The 22500-nt window shown below is 48.1% G+C and overlaps 1 protein-coding gene across 6 annotated transcripts in view; it reads left to right on the forward strand.

Annotated features, from left to right (window-relative positions):
- The window catches only part of nrg2a (neuregulin 2a), a 95313-nt gene that overhangs the window by 30547 nt on the left and 42266 nt on the right, over nucleotides 1-22500 (forward strand). For 5 of the 6 annotated variants that reach the window (XM_036524942.1, XM_036524941.1, XM_036524944.1 and 2 more), the window contains exons 2-3: nucleotides 15085-15247; nucleotides 15755-15873. In XM_036524942.1, the coding sequence (XP_036380835.1) occupies nucleotides 15085-15247; nucleotides 15755-15873 (282 nt within the window). Of the gene's footprint in view, nucleotides 1-8675; nucleotides 8795-15084; nucleotides 15248-15754; nucleotides 15874-22500 lie in introns of those variants that run through there. The other variant, XM_036524947.1, reaches the window with a different exon arrangement.

Here is a 22500-nt window from a genome sequence, read left to right on the forward strand (position 1 = left end):
AAATAGCTATACTCTTTCCTAATTGTATTTCATTCACTCATACCAATAGTTATTTGTGATCATTTCTCCTCTTAATGGCCTTGCAGCTTGATCTGTTTTTTCTGTGGACCTGTGCTCTCCTCCGAGCGAATCAAAGGCCTTCTATTTTCGCCCTCCCCAGCCCAGCTGCCCTGGCCTCTACAAGCATGTGCTTAAAGCTGACAGAACCTCTTCTGCTTTAGAGAGCAGGCCGGCCCAAACACGGTGATGGGTGTTTGAAACCATTAACCCTGAAGGATAAACGTCTTTGCTTTTGTGAGGCGTCAGAGTTGGAAGGCCATATGCGTGATGCTGAGCAGGACCTGGGGTGGAGTCAGCCCCCGGCCTGTAATCTCCCCTCATCGCAGGCCCCCCTGAGGAGGCAGAGACGGGGCCCGCTGGCTGTTTACGAGGTGGGGGGGGGGGCCTGAGCCAGGACGCCCTGTGACTCCAGAACCACGGCTTATTTATGCCCCACTCGGTCCCGACCCCGGAACATGGACCCAAGCTCCCGGAGCCGTAGCCTTGAGAAACTGCAGATGTCCCTGATGGAAACGGGCACATTAACAGGCTTTCCATTAAAGCCGAGAGAGGAGTAAGCTGCCTGTGAAGCTGCAGTGCTGGAGATGAGCTGTAAAAGTCTCTGCGTACGGCCGATCACCGGGCCGCCTCTGTTCCGAGGCTTTCCCAGAGTACCCCAGTGCCCGAGGGCTTCGTGCAGCAGAACGCACTGTGCTGAATGCCCATCACTGCTGCAATTAAACTGGGTGACAGGGAGAGGGGCGGGCCTGCTGGCTGCTTCAGCATTGAGCCCTGTAGCCTTACGCCATTAATGTGGATCTTTTCACCGTCAGGAGTTCATTTAAATGGGTGTGTTTGGGGTGAACTGTAAAATTGCTGTTAGAGGAGCTGACTGTAACATTTCAGTGTGTGGACTGAGTTGTAAATTTTTGCAGTGTGTGGGGTGAGCTGTAAAGTTGCAGTGTGTAGGGTGAGCTGTAAAGTTGCAGTGTGTGGGGTGAATTGTAAAGTTGCCGTGTGCGGGGTGAGTTGTAAAGTTGCAGTGTGTGGGGTGAATTGTAAAGTTGCCGTGTGCGGGGTGAGTTGTAAAGTTGCAGTGTGTGGGGTGAATTGTAAAGTTGCCGTGTGCAGGGTGAGCTGTAAAGTTGCAGTGTGTGGGGTGAGCTGTAGAGTTGCAGTGTGTGGGATGAGCTGAAGAAAGAATTGTTTAGACTGTCACACCCAACTTTGTACCAGGACCCTGGGATTCAACAAACAGCACATATTGAAATTTGACTTGAGAATGCTTCAAGTATGTGTCACCACACTGTTTACTGCCAGTCTTGACCTGATGTATGAATAATGTTCCAGGAAAGAGGAGATGCTCACAGTACAGAGTGAGCAAACATTAGTCTGTCTCTTGCCTTCACACTGTAACGCAAAGCCCTTTTGGCTGATCGCTCCTGTCCCTCATGCAATCTTCCACCCAGCTGTGTGTTAGACGAGGCCGCAGGGTAACGGTGGCCATGAGGGGGTGCCTCGTCACTGTGCTCAGATCCCTTTTTCAGCTGTGCTCAGGCCTCGTCTTCCTCCTCCCCTGCAGCAGTCACTTAAAACTCGATTTATGAAGAGCTTCTTCCTCTCCAATACTGTTGCTCACCGCATGCACTTTGATATTGTAATAATTATGCAATGTTGACATGATTTTCATGTTGAAAGCTGCAGTCCTTGTTTGGTCTTGTTGGCTGGTGAATCTGCTTTCAGTTTTAATTCAGTGGGAGCTGAGTCACGAGAGGCAGACTGAGAGAAACCCTGATGACACTACACATAAAGTCTGGATCCAGACGCATCTCAGTCCAAGATGCATAAATTTAGTTTATTTCACTAGTGTGAATGCCCCTTGCCACACAAGGAAACATGTACACAAACCTGCACAGAGCATACACACACACATGCACACACACACACACACACACACACACACACACACACACACACACACACACACACACACACACACACACACGCACACGCACACACACAGACACACACACATGCACGCACACAGACACACACACATGCACGCACACAGACACACGCACACGCACACACACACACACACACACACATGCACACAAACCTACACAGAGCATACACACACACACAGACACACACACATGCACACACACAGACACACACACATGCACGCACACAGACACACACACATGCACATGCACACGCACACGCACACGCACATACACACACACACACACACACACACACACACACATGCACACGCACATGCACACGCACACACACAGACACATACACACAGATGCATGGGCATGCATACACGTACTTAGGCAGTATGTGTTGGCAGTGCAGCATAGGGGAAAGGAATAGGGCTCATAATCAAAAGTTTGCCGGTTCAATTCCCCGCTGGGGCACTGCAGTTGTTCCCTTGAGCCAGGGAATTAACCCAGAATTGTCTCAGTAAATATCCAGCTGTGTAAATGGATAACGTAAAAACTGTAACCTCTGTAGGTCACTCTGGATGAGAGCATCTGCTAAATGCCAATAATGCACACATGCACATACACGTGCACGTGCGCGCACACACACACACACGTACGCAGGCACTCTGGGGTCGGGCAGAGGGAGGTGACACAGGAGCATGTGGGCAGAGGAGCGAGTTGTGTCTTGCTCGGTGTGTGTGAGGGGCGGAGCTCCTCCCTGCATGCTGGGCTGTTTGATTCCCAGGCGCCGCCGCTGACAGACGCCTCTTTTGTTGGGGATGATGGACGGAGGGGCCAGGCTGCCAGTGGGTCCCTGCCTCTCAGGAGGCCTTCGGAGTGGAGTGATCAGTCCTGTCAGGGCCTGAGCCCAGCACCTCTGTCGCCTCAATGGCAGGGTACCTGCTGCCTACACGATACCCAGTCCTCTGATTACTCACAGTTTCATTCACGGCTTTCAGGCTCTGTTTATTGTATTCTTCCTTCTCTCTCTCTCTCTCTCTCTCTCTCTCTCTCTCTCTCTCTCTCTCTCTCCCTCTCTCTGTCTCCCCTCCTCCCTCTTTCCTCCTCTTCTTCCTTCTCCTTCATTCTCCCTGTCCATCTCTGTTTTCTTATATGTTTCCTTGGTTTCTCAGTTTCCTCACTCGTAATTCAGCTGTGTTTCAGTTGTAGCCGCTGTGATTGGGTGAAAACCAGGGTTCCCCCGCGCCGGCGTTTTGGGCACCCTGAGGGACGCGTTGTTATTCTCCCAGGGGCGCTGACCCCCTCCGAAACGGTCAGCCGAGTGAAAACAGCGTTCAAGGCGCTCACATGTTTCCAGCATGTTACACCTCAGATATGCGTCATCCAATAAAAAACATGTCCACATTACTCCCAGCAGCCTGAGACAGTGATCAGCAGACAGCACTCCCTATCACAGGTTTATGAAGAAATCCCCTGTATTAGGGTGGCAGTGTGGGATTTATTTTTGCAGTGGGGCTGTGTGAGATGCCTTTACTTACAGATGAAAATGGGTTGTTTAGATGGAGAGGTTCTGTAACTTGCCTTGGACAAGGGTATATGTAACATACTGTGAAATGAAATAATGAAATGAATCAAATCGTAAACAAACGCCTTACAATAGATGCAGTGCATTTAACCGCGCTGTATGCACCTGGTCCTGTTGTAATTGCTCCACTGAATGTACACACTCCTGCATGTGCACAGGTTAAGAGCATGTTGCCACAACAGTTCCAAGCACATGTGCGTGTGAGTCGTCTGTGATTAAACACAGAGAAAACGAGCAAGTGGCAGTGAGGAAGAGGAGAAGGAGATTAAAGCAGTGAAGTTGGATGTGCGTTTGATGGGCTGTTTCCACTCTACAGCTGTGCAAAACAACAGCGTGCTGTCGGTCGGGCCCGCAGGCGCAGGGGGTGACACACGGCCTCTCCCGGGGGCTTTTGGGAGCTGTTGCCTGGGCTACATGTCCCCGCTGCCCCCCTCCTCAGCTCCAGGAGGCCTTGAGCTGGGACCGCGGCCGCGCCACGGCTCTCCCGGGGAGGCTACGCTGCAGGGAGCGGGGTGTGCTCGGCTCCATCAGGGGGTGTGCGGTTAGGGTGTAGTTGCCTCTTTCGGGTGAGGATGAATAAGGTGTACATTACGCTGTTGGGTGTTTGAGGTGTAGCATAATGGTTACAGAATAGGACTGAAAGGTTACAGAATGGTTACAGAATAGGACTGAAAGGTTTCTGGTTCAGTTCCCGCTTAGCCCACAATTGCCTCTGTAAATATCCAGCTGTATAAATGGATAACGTTGTAAAAAACCTGTAATTGATGTAAGTTACTCTGCAGAAGAGCGTTTGCTAAATGCCAATAATGTAATGTTATGAAGTTTATGTAGCTCTGTCAGGGATAGGTGGTTAGGGGCATACAAAGCTCTGTGAGGTGTATATTTTCCTGTGCTTGTGGTTCCCTTTGTGTGTGGATCATTATGGTGTATAAAGTCAGATAGATGGTTAGAGACGTACAACGTAGCAACGTTCTGTGTTGTGTCTTCCTGTTGTGTTGTTGGGTATGGATGGTCAGAGCGTACATAGGTCTGTTGAGTATGTGCATCTGTCATGCTTTCATTTTCAGGGTGTGTACTGTTCTGTTGACTGAATATTGTTAGGGTGTGTAGATCTGTTGAGTGGAGATGATTAGGGCGTGTAAGGTTGTGGGTTTCGATGGTTACGGTGTGATGTGCTTTTAGTTTTTGATGGTGAAGGTGTTTGTAGTTTGGTTGGGTGCAGATATTTAAGGTGTGCATAATCTTGTTGCGTAAGTTGTGTGTAGATCTGTTTGGTGTGGATGCTTAAGTTGTGTGTAGTTCTGTTGGGTGTAGATGCTTAAGGTGTGTGTAGTTCTGTTGGGTGTAGATGCTTAAGGCTTGTGTAGTTCTGTTGGGTGTAGATGCTTAAGGCTTGTGTAGTTCTGTTGGGTGTAGATGCTTAAGGTGTGTGTAGTTCTGTTGGGTGTAAATGTTTAAGGTGTGTGTAGTTCTGTTGGGTGTAGATGCTTAAGGTGTGTGTAGTTCTGTTGGGTGTAGATGCTTAAAGCTTGTGTAGTTCTGTTGGGTGTAGATGCGTAAGGTGTGTGTAGTTCTGTTGGGTGTAAATGTTTAATGTGTGTGTAGTTCTGTTGGGTGTAGATGCTTAAGGTGTGTGTAGTTCTCTTGGGTGTAGATGCTTAAGGCTTGTGTAGTTCTGTTGGGTGTAGATGCTTAAGGTGTGTGTAGTTCTGTTGGGTGTAGATGCTTAAGGCTTGTGTAGTTCTGTTGGGTGTAGATGCTTAAGGTGTGTGTAGTTCTGTTGGGTGTAGATGCTTAAGGTGTGTGTAGTTCTGTTGGGTGTAGATGCGTAAGGTGTGTGTAGTTCTGTTGGGTGTAGATGCTTAAGGTGTGTGTAGTTCTGTTGGGTGTAGATGCGTAAGGTGTGTGTAGTTCTGTTGGGTGAAGATGCGTAAGGTGTGTGTAGTTCTGTTGGGTGTTGATGCTTAAGGTGTGTGTAGTTCTGTTGGGTGTAGATGCGTAAGGTGTGTGTAGTTCTGTTGGGTGTAGATGCGTAAGGTGTGTGTAGTTCTGTTGGGTGTAGATGCGTAAGGTGTGTGTAGTTCTGTTGGGTGTAGATGCGTAAGGTGTGTGTAGTTCTGTTGGGTGTAAATGTTTAAGGTGTGTGTAGTTCTGTTGGGTGTTGATGCTTAAGGTGTGTGTAGTTCTGTTGGGTGTAGATGCGTAAGGTGTGTGTAGTTCTGTTGGGTGTAGATGCTTAAGGTGTGTGTAGTTCTGTTGGGTGTAGATGCGTAAGGTGTGTGTAGTTCTATTGGGTGTAGATGCTTAAGGTGTATGTAGTTCTGTTGGGTGTAGATGCGTAAGGCTTGTGTAGTTCTATTGGGTGTAGATGCGTAAGGTGTGTGTAGTTCTGTTGGGTGTAGATGCGTAAGGTGTGTGTAGTTCTATTGGGTGTATTCGAGCTGCTGGCCTGTGCAGCATGCTTTTACACAGTGAGTTTGGGTTGGTCAGGTGTGCTGTGTTACAGACGTGTGTTCAGGAAAGGGGGGGTGAGGGCGTAACATGCGATCCTGTGCTCTGCAGAGAGATGGCTGAGGGTGGGGTTGGACTGTCTTCACCTTTTTCCAAAAATCCCTGTGTGATAAATGGATCACACTAAAAGTCCAAGCTGTTTAATTGTTTAATCATGAAATCCCTGTGGAAGTGTGTGTGTGTGTGTGTGTGTGTGTGTGCGTGTGTGTGTGTGTACGTGCGTGCGCGTGCGTGCGTGCGTGCGTGTGTGTGTGTGTGTGTATTTGTATGCATGTGTATGTGTCTTTGTATGCATGTGTATGTGAGTTTGTTGTGTGTTGTAGAGAGTGTGGAGCAGTGCTCTGTGGTGTGTTGTAGAGAGTGTGGAGCAGTGCTCTGTGGTGTGTTGTAGAGAGCGTGGAGTAGTGCTCTGTGCTGTGTTGTAGAGAGTGTTGTAGAGAGCGTGGAGCAGTGCTCTGTGGTGTGTTGTAGAGAGTGTTGTAGAGAGCGTGGAGCAGTGCTCTGTGGTGTGTTGTAGAGAGTGTTGTAGAGAGTGTGGAGCAGTGCTCTGTGGTGTGTTGTAGACAGCGTGGAGCAGTGCTCTGTGGTGTGTTGTAGAGAGCGTGGAGCAGTGCTCTGTGGTGTGTTGTAGAGAGTGTTGTAGAGAGCGTGGAGCAGTGCTCTGTGGTGTGTTGTAGAGAGTGTTGTAGAGAGTGTGGAGCAGGGCTCTGTGGTGTGCTGGAACACAGCGTGGAGTAGTTCTCTGAGCTCAGCTCTTTGCTCTTTGCTCTGTGTGACGCCACCAGCTGCCGGACTCAGCAGGTTCCCCCCTGGGAGAGCTGCCTGCGTCGCCGCCCCCTCCCCCCGGAGTTGAGGGAGATCTTCCAGGAATGTAAAATCCAGTTAAAGACGGCAGGTGCTGTCCTGAGGCCGAGGGCAGAGTCCCTTCACCTCAAGGTCTCCTTATGCTGCAGTGTCCCCCTGGATCACCCGCGGCAACCAGCCCCTCCCTATTCCCCGTTACCTTCCTCTCCCCCATCCCCTTCATCCTCGGAGTCTTCCTCTGGCGGCCTGAGCTGTGATGGAGAAAGAAGTTGGGCAGCTGTGACGTGCGGACCTGGCTGTGCTGGACTCTGGTACTTGCGACAGGTTGAAGGAAAGGTGTAAAAGTAAGGAGGTAAAGGCATAGAGGGACTATGGGAGGGAGGAGTGAGTGAGTGAGCTTTCCCCTGTCCCTGACCTGCATATGAGCTTCTGCTGGGGTTACTGACAATAGGCTGGAATGGAAAGAACCAATCACAGACACGCTGGGACCTGCCTGCAAGAAAGGAGAGAGGGGGGAGAGAGAGAGAGAGAGAGCAGGAGAGGACAGTTGGGGAGAGAGAAAGAGGCAGAGTGATACAGGTAGAGAGGTAGAACTTTGCACAATGGCCAAAGTGTCATTTTAGGGCAACAGCTGTGATATCCTTCATTGAACAATCCCTTTTTTCATTAGTTACATTTTTTTTTTAATTTACTTTACTTAAACTGGGGATTAGGGATGGTTGTTTATGTTTCAAGAACATGTCCCTTCTTTTTAATCTAAGTTCTAATAACAGTATACAACAAAAACTGCTTGTTGAAAAATGACACTGTATATAAAAAAAGCTGTCAGTCAGTATCTTCATATGCTAATTGTGCAGCTATGATACTTTGATAATAATACTTGCATGTAATAAATATATTAGAATGGCATGTTTATAGAAATAACAGAAGTGCTGAGCGTATGCGTTGGTGTCAGCCGGAGTGATTTGTTGAGCCCGGCTTACTCTGGGTCGACAGCGTGTTCCCTCGTGGTTCAACCCTGCTTCAGCGGTTCTGCGGTGTGGTATAACAGTTAAAGGGGCTTGGCTGGCCCAATGGGCTTGCGGGTTTGATTCTGTATCTGCTTTATCCTGAAGCGGGGTTTTTAACCTGAATCGCCCCGGCAGGTATCAAGCTCCCTGTGTCAGATGTGCCCGAGCGCTGTGCAAGTCGCGGCGGATACACACGTCTCCCGAGCGGATGAATAACGTGGTGTTGAGTGAAAGACGCTCTCCCAGCGGAGAGAGCTGGGGTCCGCGGGGTGACGGAGGGCCCTTACAGGCGGGGCTGAGTTTGGGTGGGGGGGGGCGCTGCTAATCTCCTGTCCCGCTGCTCACAGGCTTACAGCAAGGCTTCAGGGGGGCAGGCAGGTGTGAGACACTCCCCTCCCCATTACTGCACCCCCACCCCCCACCCCCCCAAAGGAGGATCAGTGCACCCTCTCGTTTTGGATTTGTCAAAGGTTCAGAGCCCTGGGGCTCAGCGCTGCAGTCATCTGGCAGTTCCAGGCAGCGAACAGTTAATTGTCTGACTGCAATGGGAAATGCCTCTCTCTTTCTCTCTCTCTCTCTCTCTCTCCCTCTCACTCGCTCGCTCTCTCTCTCGCTCGCTCGATCACTTGCTCTCTCTCTCTCTCTCTCTCTCTCTCTCTCTCTCTCTCTCTCTCTCTGCCTCGCTCTAAGTAGGTGTATCCCAGAGATGGGTGTTGCTCTATATAACAGGAGAATAGTAGGACGAGTCCAGAGTCTTTTTCCACACTTTTTCCAGGACCCCGTCTGTTCTGTGGGATTTACACTTTGCTCTGTCACCATGTCAGAGGGCGGGAAAAGAGAGAGAAAGGGGAGGAAGAAGAAGAAACAGGAGGCGAGGGACCCCACAGAAGGTAACAGAAGCAGGGAGAGGTGACGTGGGGGAGGCAGGGGCTGGGGGGGAGAGAGAGAGAGAGAGAGAGAGAGAGAGAGAGAGCACAGGGTTTGTGAAAGAATGTATCACCTCGTCTTGTTAAAGCTTGTCGCCTGTTGTCACGCTCAGAACGGTTAACGCAGGGAGCGAGTAGCTGCACATCTGGTGTTCACAGGCAGAGGTGGAATCGCTCTGTAACGCGCGCTTGCATGGGGGCCAGACCAGGCAGCTCAGATGGGATGCCATCGATTCCCAGAGTATGCCTTTGGTATTTGCAAACAGCTTAATTTTACGTGCAGACTTTATCCGGATTGTTCCTAGTTTGCTTTTATTGTAATTGCTATTATTATTATTATTTTTTTGCAAATGCCTATATGTTGCACAAACAGTTCTATCAATATAAAAATAACTTCTGAATGAATTTGTCTTGCACATGCACTCCCGGTGAGGCCCTTCAGTGCAGATCTACTCGCTGGAAGCGTGCAGGAAAGTTTGAACGCGTCAGGCTGGTGATTGCCTCAGAGGTTCAGGGCGCTGCTGTTTTCTGGTTCTGCGCAGCGCTGTAGCACCATGCAGGAGCGAGCCGGTCTCCCTCCCGGATCTTTCCTCCCGTCTCCGGAGCCCTGCTGTAAACCGGCAGCGTGTGGCGGCCGCGTCTGCCGCCCCTGCACTCCGGCTGACCCGAGGGACGTGCTCAGTCAGGCTGCGTTGGAGCGGCGCGGCCGTCCGAGGGTTTCGGCTGCTGCAGGTCGCAGCTTGTCGCTGGGGGGTGACCGGGTCTCTCGGATTACTCTCCCCTCCTGATGGCGGGGTCAGCCGAGCGACAGGGACCCCCTCAGGGGTTCTCTGTGTGGAAGGGGTTGCGTTTCTCCTGTGGGATGTTCGCTGGTGAGGAGACGCAGTGTGAAACACGCGTCGCGGGTCCCGGACGCACTCTGCAGAAAAAGAGCGTTCGGACGCCTAACGCGGTAAACCGGGTGAAGTCTGAACACCCTGGAGAGCAGCAAGGCAGCGCCGTGAAGCGCGTTCTGACCTCTGAGACGACGCAGCCCCGTCAACAGCCTCTCCTGCGCTTAGTCTGAGAAGGAAACGGCTGTCTTTATTCCTGTAATTCTGATGCACTTCACGGTACAGTTTACTGAGGAGAATGTCCTCATTAGGAGAGATACTGTCATAAGCAGACGTGCTGGCTTGTAAGATGGTGTAATGGGAGAAAAGCCATGTCACTGTCAGTCCAGCAGTGTGCTCTGGTGGTTAATGATCTGGGCTTACTTGACTTGACTTAAGGATTTCAGTTAGTACAACACTGTCAGTTCTTTCCTCAGGTGGAGCACTGCTATTCCATCTGTGAATAAGATACAGCATATTAATTTCTTCAGTATAAATGTCTTACTTTACAAGTATATTATACCGTATGTAAAAAATATGCTTTCTGTGTTACCTTGGAAACCGACATCTGCTACAGAATAGAAGCCGATAAGAGTGGAGGACTGCAGCAATTTTTTCTTTCTTTGTTCAGTGAGAGGAGTTTTAAACTGGTTCTAATGAGTGGGCTATCCAATCACTACAGTGTGTGTGATCACATGTTTTTCCAGCTTGTTTGTGGGAGAGCGGAGTGGTTAGTCTTTACTCCGTCCTGATCTGAGAGCTTTGTCAGGCTGAGAAAACATCAAACAGATGCATTCTGAGGCTCAGAGGTCAGGGAGGCGAGTGCCGTCACCCCTGACTGCAGGGCTGGCCGATCTGCTTCACTTTTCTTTATTTTACTTTTTTAACGGCCCATTTTATTCAGGTCACTTCAGTTCAACAGACCATCATTTTATATCATTTCCTTCATGGGAAAAAGTATATCCATGTTGTTATTTATTCAATTGTGTGAGAGTCTTCCTTTGTATGGATATGTGTAAAGAGAGCATACGTGCAGTTTGAGTTGGTATGCTTAGCGCACATGCTCAGAGACATGATAATACAGTCTCAGCACGCTTTCCTTCAGGATAACCCCCCCACAGTTTTATGAATTATTACAGCCAAAAACAAACAAACACAAACACAATGCAATTTCATATTTATGTGATTGTCATATTGCAGTCTCGTGTGTGTGTGTGTGTGTGTGCTGTCAGAGGGAAGCGGTGGATTATGGGTAGGGGTGCCACAGAGTCACCTGGGTCCGCTGAGATCCAAACCAAGCATGACACAAGTTTTTTGTTTTTTTTGAATTTCAAACTGTAGCACAACTCTAGAGTTGCTCAGTTTCCGTGACGACCAGCAAGCATGCCCGTGGTAACAGAGTTAGCCCCAGCTGCTTTAGCCATAAGACTACTTTAAATTTTCAAAGACATATTTATCATACATCACAGCTATCCGCCTCTGTGTGATTGCTTTAAAACTCTGAGAGGCAGACTGCTGTTCACATGGGTGTAGTAGAGAGTGGTCTTTTGGGACCCACAAAGGCAAGTCTTTAACTCTGACTTTGACTATGTGATTTGAATTTTTAATCAAAAGAGTGGAAATGTTAGAAAAAATAAATATATAAATAAAAGTCAACACAACTACAAGTCAAATATTTGAATTAAAGTGACAATAATCAGAATCACGCATATTTTATTCATAAAGGAATGTAGTATCTCTGTAAAAAAGTATTTTGTCAGTTGCATGAAATAAAGAATTAATGAAGACATGCAAATATATACAGCATATATATATCTGGTGGGGCTGACTGAAGTGTAGATGGTTGTGCAGGTAGTTGTCTGTCCCTCTGTATCTCAGACGGAGGGGAGGGCCAGTTTTTCTGAACAGTCCTGTGTGGTGCAGACGGAACACCTTGCTTTATTGGGACGGGGAAGTGGGTCATCCCGTCCCAAAAGAGGACGGCTGCCTGTTATTTTAGCACGCTTCTGTCTAGGAGTTTAATTGAAGTCATTATGAGTAAAACACCCTTTTTTGCCTCGTCTTTGACTGAGTCTGCCCTCCACTGGAGTGACACAGCCTCGTGGGTTTGCTGTCAGCCCTGTAGGAATGTGAAACAAACAGAAATGGATGTGTTTACATGGGGAAATCAGCTGGTATGAGAAGGGGATTAGGTCCCTGTATCTGGTTATGTGGCTGTGTGGTGTAGTGGTGAAGGGGTGGGGCTAGTGACCCAAATGCACCACCATTACACCCTTGAGCAGAGCATTTAACCTGAATTACCTCAGTAAATATCCAGCTGTGCAAATGGAGAGTACTGCGCGTCTAGAAGCCAGTAAATTTAGTAGTGTGTGCACACGCACACGCGTGTGTGTGTGTGTGTGTGTGTGTGTGTGTGTGTACGGCTGTGCACGTGTGTGTGTCTGTGTGTGGTGTATCTGCGTGCGTGTGTGCGTGTGTGTGTGTGTGTGTGTGTGTGTGTGTGTGTGTGTGTGTGTGTGTGTGTCTGCGTGCGTGTGTGTGTGTGTGTGCGTGTGTGTGTGTGTGTGTGTGTGTGTGTGTGTGTCTGCGTGCGTGTGTGTGTGTGTGTGTGTGTGGTGTGTCCGCGTGCGTGTGTGTGTGTGTGTGTGTGTGTGTGCATGTGTGTGTGTGTGTGTGTGTGTGCGTGTGTGTTTGTGTGTGTGTGAGTGTGTACGGCTGTGCACGTGTGTGTGTGTGTGTGTGTGTGTACGGCTGTGCACGTGTGTGTGTGTGTGTTTGTGTGCGTGTGTGTTTGTGTGTGTGAGTGTGTGGCTGTGGCTGTATTTCCATTAAACAGTGCAACAGGCTCAAAGGAGACAGGCACAGTTCATGTTTAGCTGTTGAGAGTGCTGCGTTTGTGAATGCTGCTCCCTCAGAGGTGTTAGACAGTGTTTAATGCGAGCAGATCTGCGTGCCTCCGTGTGGAGCTGGCTGATGGATGCATGGATGGGGACAGTGAAGGTTAACAGGCTGTTCTGTCATGCAGTCAGAGCGACAGAGAGGCGGAGACAGAGAGTGACATCAAGCACGAGGTGAGCCAGGTTCTCACCCCTGGAAAGCTGTCCCTAGAGAACCGGGTCACATGCACACACTGTCCCCAAAGAATCGAGTCGTGCACCGGGGTCATGCCTGTGCTCTCTCCCTGCTCACCCCAGACTGGGGAACTGTATCACACATTCGTTCACATCTTCCTCCGATCTGTATGGTACAAGGATGCGTCTGTCCAATAATAAGCATCCACTGTCAGCCCATCCAGGTTATTGCATACGCACAGCACCTGCTGATGCCTTTCAGCGAGGACACCACATTAGCGCTTAGCCATTTTGCAGGCAATCTCACCCACAGCAACCAAAAAAGCAAAGGTACAATAGCGCGTGTAATGAGGGAGAGTCCTACATACAGTTCCAGCACTGGCCTTCTAGCAATGAACAGCTGTATCTTTCAAAGAAAGGCGGTGACTATTACAGTTTTTAGCAACTATAATTATTCTGACTATTATATAATAATTATCTTAACTAACACCTTTATCTAAGGTAGCTAACATAGCTTATCTATTTATACAGCTCTGTCCTAAAGAGAGTCAAGTTCAGTTGAAAGGAAGGATACACCCAGGATTCGAATCCGTAGAGGTCAGGTTTGCAGTCCATTTCTTTAACGTCCTTATTACTCACATTAGTGTGCAATATGCATTGTTATCAATATGTGTCTGTAACGGGCAGTGTCAGTTTTGGCCTTTCTTTGTGCTAAAGGGAATACATTTCTATGGGCATTCGCTAATTAAACCATTTATACACAACGAATCAAGTAAAAATTCCTCTCTCAAAAAGTATAGCTTCAGTACCCTATTCCTCCACACTGCTGCTTTGGTCACTGCTCCACACTGCTGCTCTGACCACTGCTCCACACTGCTGCTCTGACCACTGCTCCACACTGCTGTTCCACACTGCTGCCCTGACCACTGCTCCACACTACTGCTCTGACCACCGATCCACACTGCTGCTCTGTCCACCGCTCCACACTGCTGCCCAGACCACTGCTTCATGCAAACGTTAAGGCTACTATTTCACAATGTTGTCCTCTTCTGATATTCTGAAATAATTCTATAAAAGGTCAACCTCTCTCCGTGTGGTGTCATGGGGTTTCTAAAACTAGATTTTAGACAGGCCGATCCAAATGTTATACCCGTTCAATTCTTTCATAAAAGTACACACCTAGGTTGTAGGTAACATAAGAAGACCATTCTTATGAGAAACAGGCCAGGTTTGGAATTCTGCCTGTCACCTCCTCACTCAATTCTGATCAACTTTTTCATTCATTCATAATGAATTCATTCATTCATTCTGAAAAAATCAGAATTTCAATGTGAAATTTACTTCTAATTTGGTCGGCTAAGGTGAGTTACCTCTCTTTGCATCCTCAGTTTGTCAGGTTTTGACGAAGTCAAATCCGTGCCAAAGGTGGCTAAATGATACCTGTGCCCTTTAACAGCCTTTCAGACACAGCCACATTGTTAAAGATGTAAGATGTGAATGCAGACTGAAACCCAGGAGACATATTCATTACCAGCAGAATTCCAAAGCCGCTTTATCTGCAGGAACAAAGTGCTTCCTCGAAACCGTTTTTGTGTCAGACTCGGAGCAGTGACACAGTACTCGTGATTCCCGGTCATATCCTCTGTGATCATATCCCATGTTATCAGATAACGTCCCTGTGTGGCGTGTGCGGCGGTAACGTTCGTCGGTCATATTTGCATTCCATCCCACAGTAGAAATGTCCCTTTTTAATATTTAAAATGCAACATTTCCTTGAAAACTATCTTTGCTACATTGCGACAAAAAAAGGAAGAAATGGTTTGGCATGAAGCGGCAGCTTCAGGTGCAACATCTAGCCGCCCTGATATCGATGAACACCTGTGTGAAGACAACTGTGTGAAGACACCTGTGTGAAGACACCTGTGTGAAGACACCTGTGTGACGCCCAGAAGACAACAGGGAGGAGTGGGACACACACAGTGGCTCCTCAAGGCCACACTCTGAGGGTGACACCTGTCTCTTTACTGCCGGTCATGCAGGTGTTGAGCCGGCTCATTCCAGGGCATCTGACCTCTGTGGCATCCATCATGTCACCTGTCCCTCGGAAATGAAAGAGTAAAACCCGGTGTCGTCTCATACAGGTGTCCCCTGAAAGGTCAGGGGAGCCCCAAGCGTACGAATGTGGGTATAAACACAAGGTACAGCACCTGCAGGCTTCACCTGTGCAGGTGAGCTGCTGGCTGTGGAGGTGTTACTGTACTGAGTTTGTGTTCTAACACCCCCCCCTCCGCCTTCTCTGTTCTCTGTCCAGCCGCTGCCCCAAAGCTGAAACGACTGAAGAACCAGCTGGTGGACGAGGGGAACAGGCTGACTCTGAAGTGCGAGGCGTCCGGGAACCCCAGCCCCACCTACAGGTGGTACAAAGATGGCAGTGAGCTCAAAAAGAGCAAAGACATCAAGATTAAGTCCAGCAAGTAAGTAAGCAAAACGTTTAATGTCAAAATCGCAGCGTCTAACTTAAATTCCCTCACTGTGATGCAAAAGTTCTCGGCTGTGTTAATGATGACATCATGGGGGCACATCTGTCAGGCCACACCCACCACACAGTGGTGTGTGTGTGTGTGTGTGTGTGTGTGTGTGTGTGGGGTGGGGGGGATTGGGCAGAAGGAGAGGTCACTGTGAAGGAGAGGGAAATGATGCTATTCAAATGCCATCCACATGCTATTCAAATCAAAACCTGCTTTTATGCCGAAATTTGCATTCTATTTGACATTATAGATAAAAATAGTCTTAGGGGTAGAGATAATTCATCTCTGCAAGACTACCTTTCTCTGCAGGTGTTGGTCTGAGAAATGGGTAGATGTATATTATATTTGATTTGTGGGTCTTGCTCTTTTCCTGCCATAAACTACTCACGACAATCTCATACAACAAGTAGCGTTTTGGTCCTGACTCTGACTGGATCATTTGTGCCTCTGCAGGAAAAACTCTCGGGTCCAGATTAACAGAGTGAGACTGGAGCATTCTGGGAATTACACATGCGTAGCGGAGAATCTGCTGGGGAAAGAAAACTCCACGAGCACCATTAACGTCCAAAGCAGTGAGTACTTCCTGATCCGATCAGCCTATCAGAGAGGGCCAATGCTGGGTGTGTCAGAGGGATCACCGAAACCCATGATGTGGGCAGCTGCTGAGCGTGGCAGTGGCCTGCATGTACACCTCAGTGACAGGAAGAGTTGACGGTGTTGACTTATTCTTCACCGAAGCAAGATAAGGTGTTTTTTTTTTCTGAATGATGCAATGTTCCACATTTCGGCTCAGCTGGAACTCTGTTCGAGTGCTCACCTTCACAGACATGTTCTGAATGATAGGCTAATTTATTACAGAGAACTAAATGGGACATTTGGCCAGAACCCTATTGCGAACTGACATTTAGGACAGTGAGTACTTTTGAGCATTGATTCATAGCTGGGTGTGAATGGCTGGTCATGTCTGGTTTTGAGTGTAGACAGGTGACCCGTGTTTTAGCAGAGTTCAACAATATGAGTGAGCACAGGAGTGTCTGCTGGAACGTGTCCTCCCTCCCCTGAGCCAGAACAAGAGTGTGATTGGTTGCCTTGGCAGGAAACCTTGGTCTTTTGCTTGGGGGAACTAAATGTGTCTCTTGTTCCGTCAGTTTCTGTGGTTCGAACCCAGAGCTGCCTGATATGTTGGTGTTGTGATTCATATGATGAGACTGATAGCCGTGGGTCAGCTGAGGACGCTGCTGCTGCTGCTGCTGCAGTTTAGAGCCTGAGAACATGGGAGAGTGACGCAACTGAGCGTGTGCAGCTAAAATAGGTGATGTCATTCCCTACAGGCCAGAGCAAGAGTGCAGGGACCTTGGTCTTTAGCTTTGTGAGCTGAAACTGAATCTCTAATTTTGCTGTGACGACGGCGACGATCACGGTTTGAAATCCCTGAGTGACCCCCGCCGCTTCAGCGAGGGGGAGGCGGGGTGGTTTGCGTGGGGGGGGGGGGGTCTAGCCCTCCGAGAGGCTCCGTTGTGTGCGTGAGCTGTAGGCCTCCCTCGGTGGAGGGCTCGAACAGACAAGACAGGACGCATTCAGGGTGGTTTGGCTGCAGGCAAAGGAAATACTTGCAGGGAAATGATCTTGGGAAAAAAGAGCTCTGAGACAACAATGAGAGACTTGCGAAAATGGCGGCAAAAATATTGAGAGTTCAAATAAACTTGTCTGGGGGTGTTTTGCCAGCAGTGCGCCAGTGAACCTGATCGCAGTGAGGGTTAGGAACAGAGGTGGGTGAGGGAGCTTGTCCTCAGTGAAGTGATGCAGACACCAACATGAAAGAGAGGGCAGAGAGGAGCTGTCTCTCTTCCCCCATGCTTTCTCTGCCTGTTTTAAGCCTTATTGTCCCAACAACGTAATCATAGCTATCATGCTAATCATAATCATCATCACCATCATCATCATCATCATCATCATCATCAACCACAACAGCACAAAAACACTTGCCTAGAATGTAAAGAGGGGCTCACAGCGTCCGTTAGATTGTGGCTTGTTCAGTTTATTTTATTTGTGTGTGTGAATCAGAGGGAAAGATTCACCTGTTCTTCAGCAGCATACACAGATTAAATATCACATTGAGTAAAGCGGCTCTGTTGCTCTGATTGTTTGTTTAAGTCGTCCATCCTGTGCTCAGAAAGCCACTAAGAGGCGGTTTTACTTCGGGCGACACAGTCAGCCCGCTGTGGTTCCGAGCAAATTGTTGAGCCGTGTTTTCTGTGCAGAGCTTTCGTGTCGCTGCTCGTTTCCAAGAGCAGTAAATAATCCTAATTAATAGATACAATATGATATTAGTGTGTGGAGTTTCTGCTGCAGTGCGTGAGCCTGCAGGCGTATACAGCTGCAGTGTTCGGTTTCTGTTTGTGTGTGAGTGTGTGTGTGTGTGTGTGTGTGTGTGTGTGTGTGTGTGTGTGTGTGAGAGTGTGTGTGTGTGTGTGTGTGAGAGAGAGAGAGAGAGAGAGAGAGAGAGGGAAAGAGAGAGAGAGGTGAGAGAGACAAGGAGAAAAAAAGGGAGAGAGAATAGAGATGGAGACCCAGCTGTATAACAGAGACAGCTGTTTCACACCCATTTATGCTCAGTCGCGGTTCATTTCCATCTCCACACCGGCGACCAATCAGGTGCTGTTTCAAAGCTGGGAGGCCAATCAGATCCAGGCCCCGCCCAGCCCGTCTCTCTCTCTGCTCAGTGCTTGCGCTGTGGCGCTGGGAATTAATCTCCCTTTCCCTTGTAAGCTTTTTTTTCTCAGGGCTGAATTGCGAGGAGATCTTTCCGTGGAGTAATTGTGCTCGTTAATAACAGGGGCTCAAGCTGCAGTTTGGCTGTGTAATAAAGGTTACACCAGGCTGCAGTTTGGCTGTGTAATGAAGGTTACACCAGGCTGCAGTTTGGTTGTGTAATAAAGGTTACACCAGGCTGCAGTTTGGCTGTGTAATGAAGGTTACACCAGGCTGCAGTTTGGCTGTGTAATAAAGTTTACACCAGGCTGCAGTTTGGCTGTGTAATAAAGTTTACACCAGGCTGCAGGGCGCTGTGTAATAAAGGTTACACCAGGCTGCAGTTTGGCTGTGTAATAAAGGTTACACCAGGCTGCAGGGCACTGTGTAATAAAGGTTACGCCAGGCTGCAGTTTGGCTGTGTAATAAAGGTTACGCCAGGCTGCAGTTTGGCTGTGTAATGAAGGTTACACCAGGCTGCAGTTTGGCTGTGTAATAAAGTTTACACCAGGCTGCAGGGCGCTGTGTAATAAAGGTTACACCAGGCTGCAGTTTGGCTGTGTAATGAAGGTTACACCAGGCTGCAGTTTGGCTGTGTAATAAAGGTTACACCAGGCTGCAGGGCACTGTGTAATAAAGGTTACGCCAGGCTGCAGTTTGGCTGTGTAATAAAGGTTACACCAGGCTGCAGTTTGGCTGTGTAATAAAGTTTACACCAGGCTGCAGGGCGCTGTGTAATAAAGGTTACACCAGGCTGCAGTTTGGCTGTGTAATGAAGGTTACACCAGGCTGCAGTTTGGCTGTGTAATAAAGGTTACACCAGGCTGCAGTTTGGCTGTGTAATAAAGTTTACACCAGGCTGCAGGGCGCTGTGTAATAAAGGTTACACCAGGCTGCAGGACGCTGTTTAATAAAGGTTACACCAGGCTGCAGTTTGGCTGTGTAATAAAGTTTACACCAGGCTGCAGGGCGCTGTGTAATAAAGGTTACACCAGGCTGCAGTTTGGCTGTGTAATAAAGTTTACACCAGGCTGCAGGGCGCTGTGTAATAAAGGTTACGCCAGGCTGCAGGGCGCTGTGTAATAAAGGTTACACCAGGCTGCAGTTTGGCTGTGTAATAAAGGTTACACCAGGCTGCAGGGCGCTGTGTAATAAAGGTTACGCGAGACTGCAGTTTGGCTGTGTAATAAAGGTTACACCAGGCTGCAGGGCGCTGTGTAATAAAGGTTACACCAGGCTGCAGTTTGGCTGTGTAATAAAGGTTACACCAGGCTGCAGTTTGGCTGTGTAATAAAGGTTACGCCAGGCTGCAGTTTGGCTGTGTAATAAAGGTTACACCAGGCTGCAGGGCGCTGTGTAATAAAGTTTACACCAGGCTGCAGGGCGCTGTGTAATAAAGGTTACACCAGGCTGCAGTTTGGCTGTGTAATAAAGGTTACACCAGGCTGCAGGGCGCTGTGTAATAAAGTTTACACCAGGCTGCAGGGCGCTGTGTAATAAAGTTTACACCAGGCTGCAGGGCGCTGTGTAATAAAGGTTACACCAGGCTGCAGTTTGGCTGTGTAATAAAGGTTACACCAGGCTGCAGGGCGCTGTGTAATAAAGTTTACACCAGGCTGCAGGGCGCTGTGTAATAAAGGTTACACCAGGCTGCAGTTTGGCTGTGTAATAAAGGTTACACCAGGCTGCAGGGCGCTGTGTAATAAAGTTTACACCAGGCTGCAGGGCGCTGTGTAATAAAGGTTACACCAGGCTGCACAGGGCGCAGGGTGCTGTGGCACCGAGTTAAACGTGAGAACAACTAATGAAGACAAACAGCATCTCCCACGCCAGCAGTGAGCGCCACTGGCGGGAAAACACAGGGCCTGCTGCACGCAAGGAGGCGCAGGGTGAATAACACAGGGAGGCGCAGGGAGAATAACACAGGGAGGCGCAGGGAGAATAACACAGGGAGGCGCAGGGAGAATAATACAGGGAGGCGCAGGGTGAATAACACAGGGAGGCGCAGGGAGAATAAGATAGGGAGGCGCAGGGAGAATAAGATAGGGAGGCGCAGGGTGAATAACACAGGGAGGCGCAGGGAGAATAAGATAGGGAGGCGCAGGGAGAATAAGATAGGGAGGCGCAGGGTGAATAACACAGGGAGGCGCAGGGAGAATAACACAGGGAGGCGCAGGGAGAATAAGACAGGGCCTGCCAGCAGACAGGTGGTTATGAAAGCACATGCTAACCCTCTCTGCAGGGGCTTGGGGAAAGTTTCAGCAACACGCAGATACTGATGGGAAAACAGGGCTGTGTGGCTTTGTTGATACAGTCAAGTGTCATGTTTTTATTCAATATTACTGACATTTGTGTGTGCATCTGCTGTAATGTAAAATGAAGTGTGAAATGTGTGCGCTGACACTCATGTCGTTAGAGTGTCTCCCTCAGTCAGCATGGCCTTTCTGACTCAGAAACCCAGTCTGGAATCTACAGAGGCTGAATCTGCTGCAACCAGAATTCCATGCAGATGAGGCTGAATGTGCTTATTTTTGAACAGTGAGGTAGACCTTAGTCATTGCATTCATCAGGATAGCACATCATTAATACATTGATATATGAATATTTATTCACTATTAAGGAGTTGTGTTGCCCTTTTCCTGCAGAAAAGTCAGTGCTTCTTGGAATGCTGGTGTACCAGTTTTGAGCTGTTTTTAGTGGGATACTGGACCATTCAAGGAGAAAAGCCTTCACTTGTTTGAGAGATGAAAGAGGTGGAGTTCTACTCTGCACTCTGTGTTCCAGAACCTCCCATAAAGGTTCTAGAATGTTTAGATCTGGTGATTGGTGGGGCCATGGAATGTGTTTGACCTGGTGTTCATGAAACCACTCTTCAATCCATTTAGCGTTTGTCAGGGTGAAGGGGAGCATCTTGAGGAAACAGCGTGTGTGTGGCTTTGGATTCCTTGGCTGTAATTCTACCATGCAGAGTAATAATCAGACCCAATGACTCCCCTGAGATGGCTGACCTTATCATAACACATCCACCACCATGTTTAACGGTTGGGAACTGACAATGTGGGTTGACTTTGACTTTGTCCAAATATAAAACCATCCAGATGTAGGAGAAACAGTAAAAGACAACTACTCGTCAGATGACATTATTTTATTCCACTTCTCAGAAAAGCTTGATGATCATTACACCAGGTTATGGTGTAATGGTTGTTGCTTATTGGCCTTGGTTAAAAGTCTTTTCCATATGGCAGCCTACCATAAGTATCAGCTTTGTGAAGCTCACAACATACTGTTTTTGTTGAGACCAGGTGATGGAGGTGTAGATTCTGTTCTGTGGTCATTTTTAAAGCCATTTTTTATGGTTTTTAGCTACTACTACTAAACGTCTACCTATCACTGCCAGTGAACTTTGACTTAAGACCACTGTTCTTTTTTCTTGATGTAGTTTTTCCTTTGCTGGTGTATGCTGTAATGATTTTTGACACTGGTCCCCTTGATGCATTAAAACCTTAATTCTGTAACTGACACACCTGCAATTCTAGCACCAGCCGTCTGACCTCTATCAAAATCTGTCAGATTCCACATGCTGCTTTAGAAACTCAAATTGATTTTAAAATGTCTTTCATTGCAGAAATGCATTGATTATTATATTCACATTAATAAGAAACACATGGAGACCCATTTTTAATTGGAATTTAGCTATTTCAGAATGAGTCCTTTTTCCTTTGGTAATTCCATTATTTTGTCTACCACCTGTATTTATATATAGTGTTATGAGTTGCATGCCATCTCACAGAAGCTCTCCATACAGAGCTTGCTCATTGGTCCACAGGCTGAACCTAGCCATATGTCTGTCATAAAGTGTCAATCCCACAATCCTTTGCTGCATGTAGTGATGGGAGCAGCAGGGTTGGAGGAAATTGTGATATTAGGATTGATTCAGTCCATAGCTCTTTGTGAGTGTAGGCAAACTGATTAATAATAAGAATAAGAAATACTTTATTAATCCCGAAGGAAATTTGATTAAACAGTCACGTGTTCTTTTATGACATCAGCAAGCATCGGGCAATGAAGTGCTGCTCCAAAAAGTTAGGCTTTACAACCAATTTGTGTCAGCCATATAAACATCTTGGTATATGTGCCACAGAGGTAGCTCTGTTTACGCAGCCGTCCATTCAGCTGGAGTGTGTGGAATAGCTATAGGCTATGAAGAATGTGTACTGCTGGCTGTCATTTGGCAATGTGTTCATGTGAAAAGAAATCTTCTCTACGTGCCAGAGTGGAGAGAGAGTGCAATCTCTCTGCAGGTTCAATGCCATGTGAGGGACAAAGCTACCAAAGCTACCTCACAGCTATACAGCGGGCATCCTTGCATATAGGCAGCAGTGTAGCATAGCGGTAAGGAGCAGGGCCCTTGAACGAAAGGTTGCTGGTTCAATTCCCTACTGGGGCAC

This window comes from Megalops cyprinoides, chromosome 3 (genome assembly GCF_013368585.1).
Source record: "Megalops cyprinoides isolate fMegCyp1 chromosome 3, fMegCyp1.pri, whole genome shotgun sequence".
NCBI classification, from domain to species: Eukaryota; Metazoa; Chordata; class Actinopteri; order Elopiformes; family Megalopidae; genus Megalops; species Megalops cyprinoides.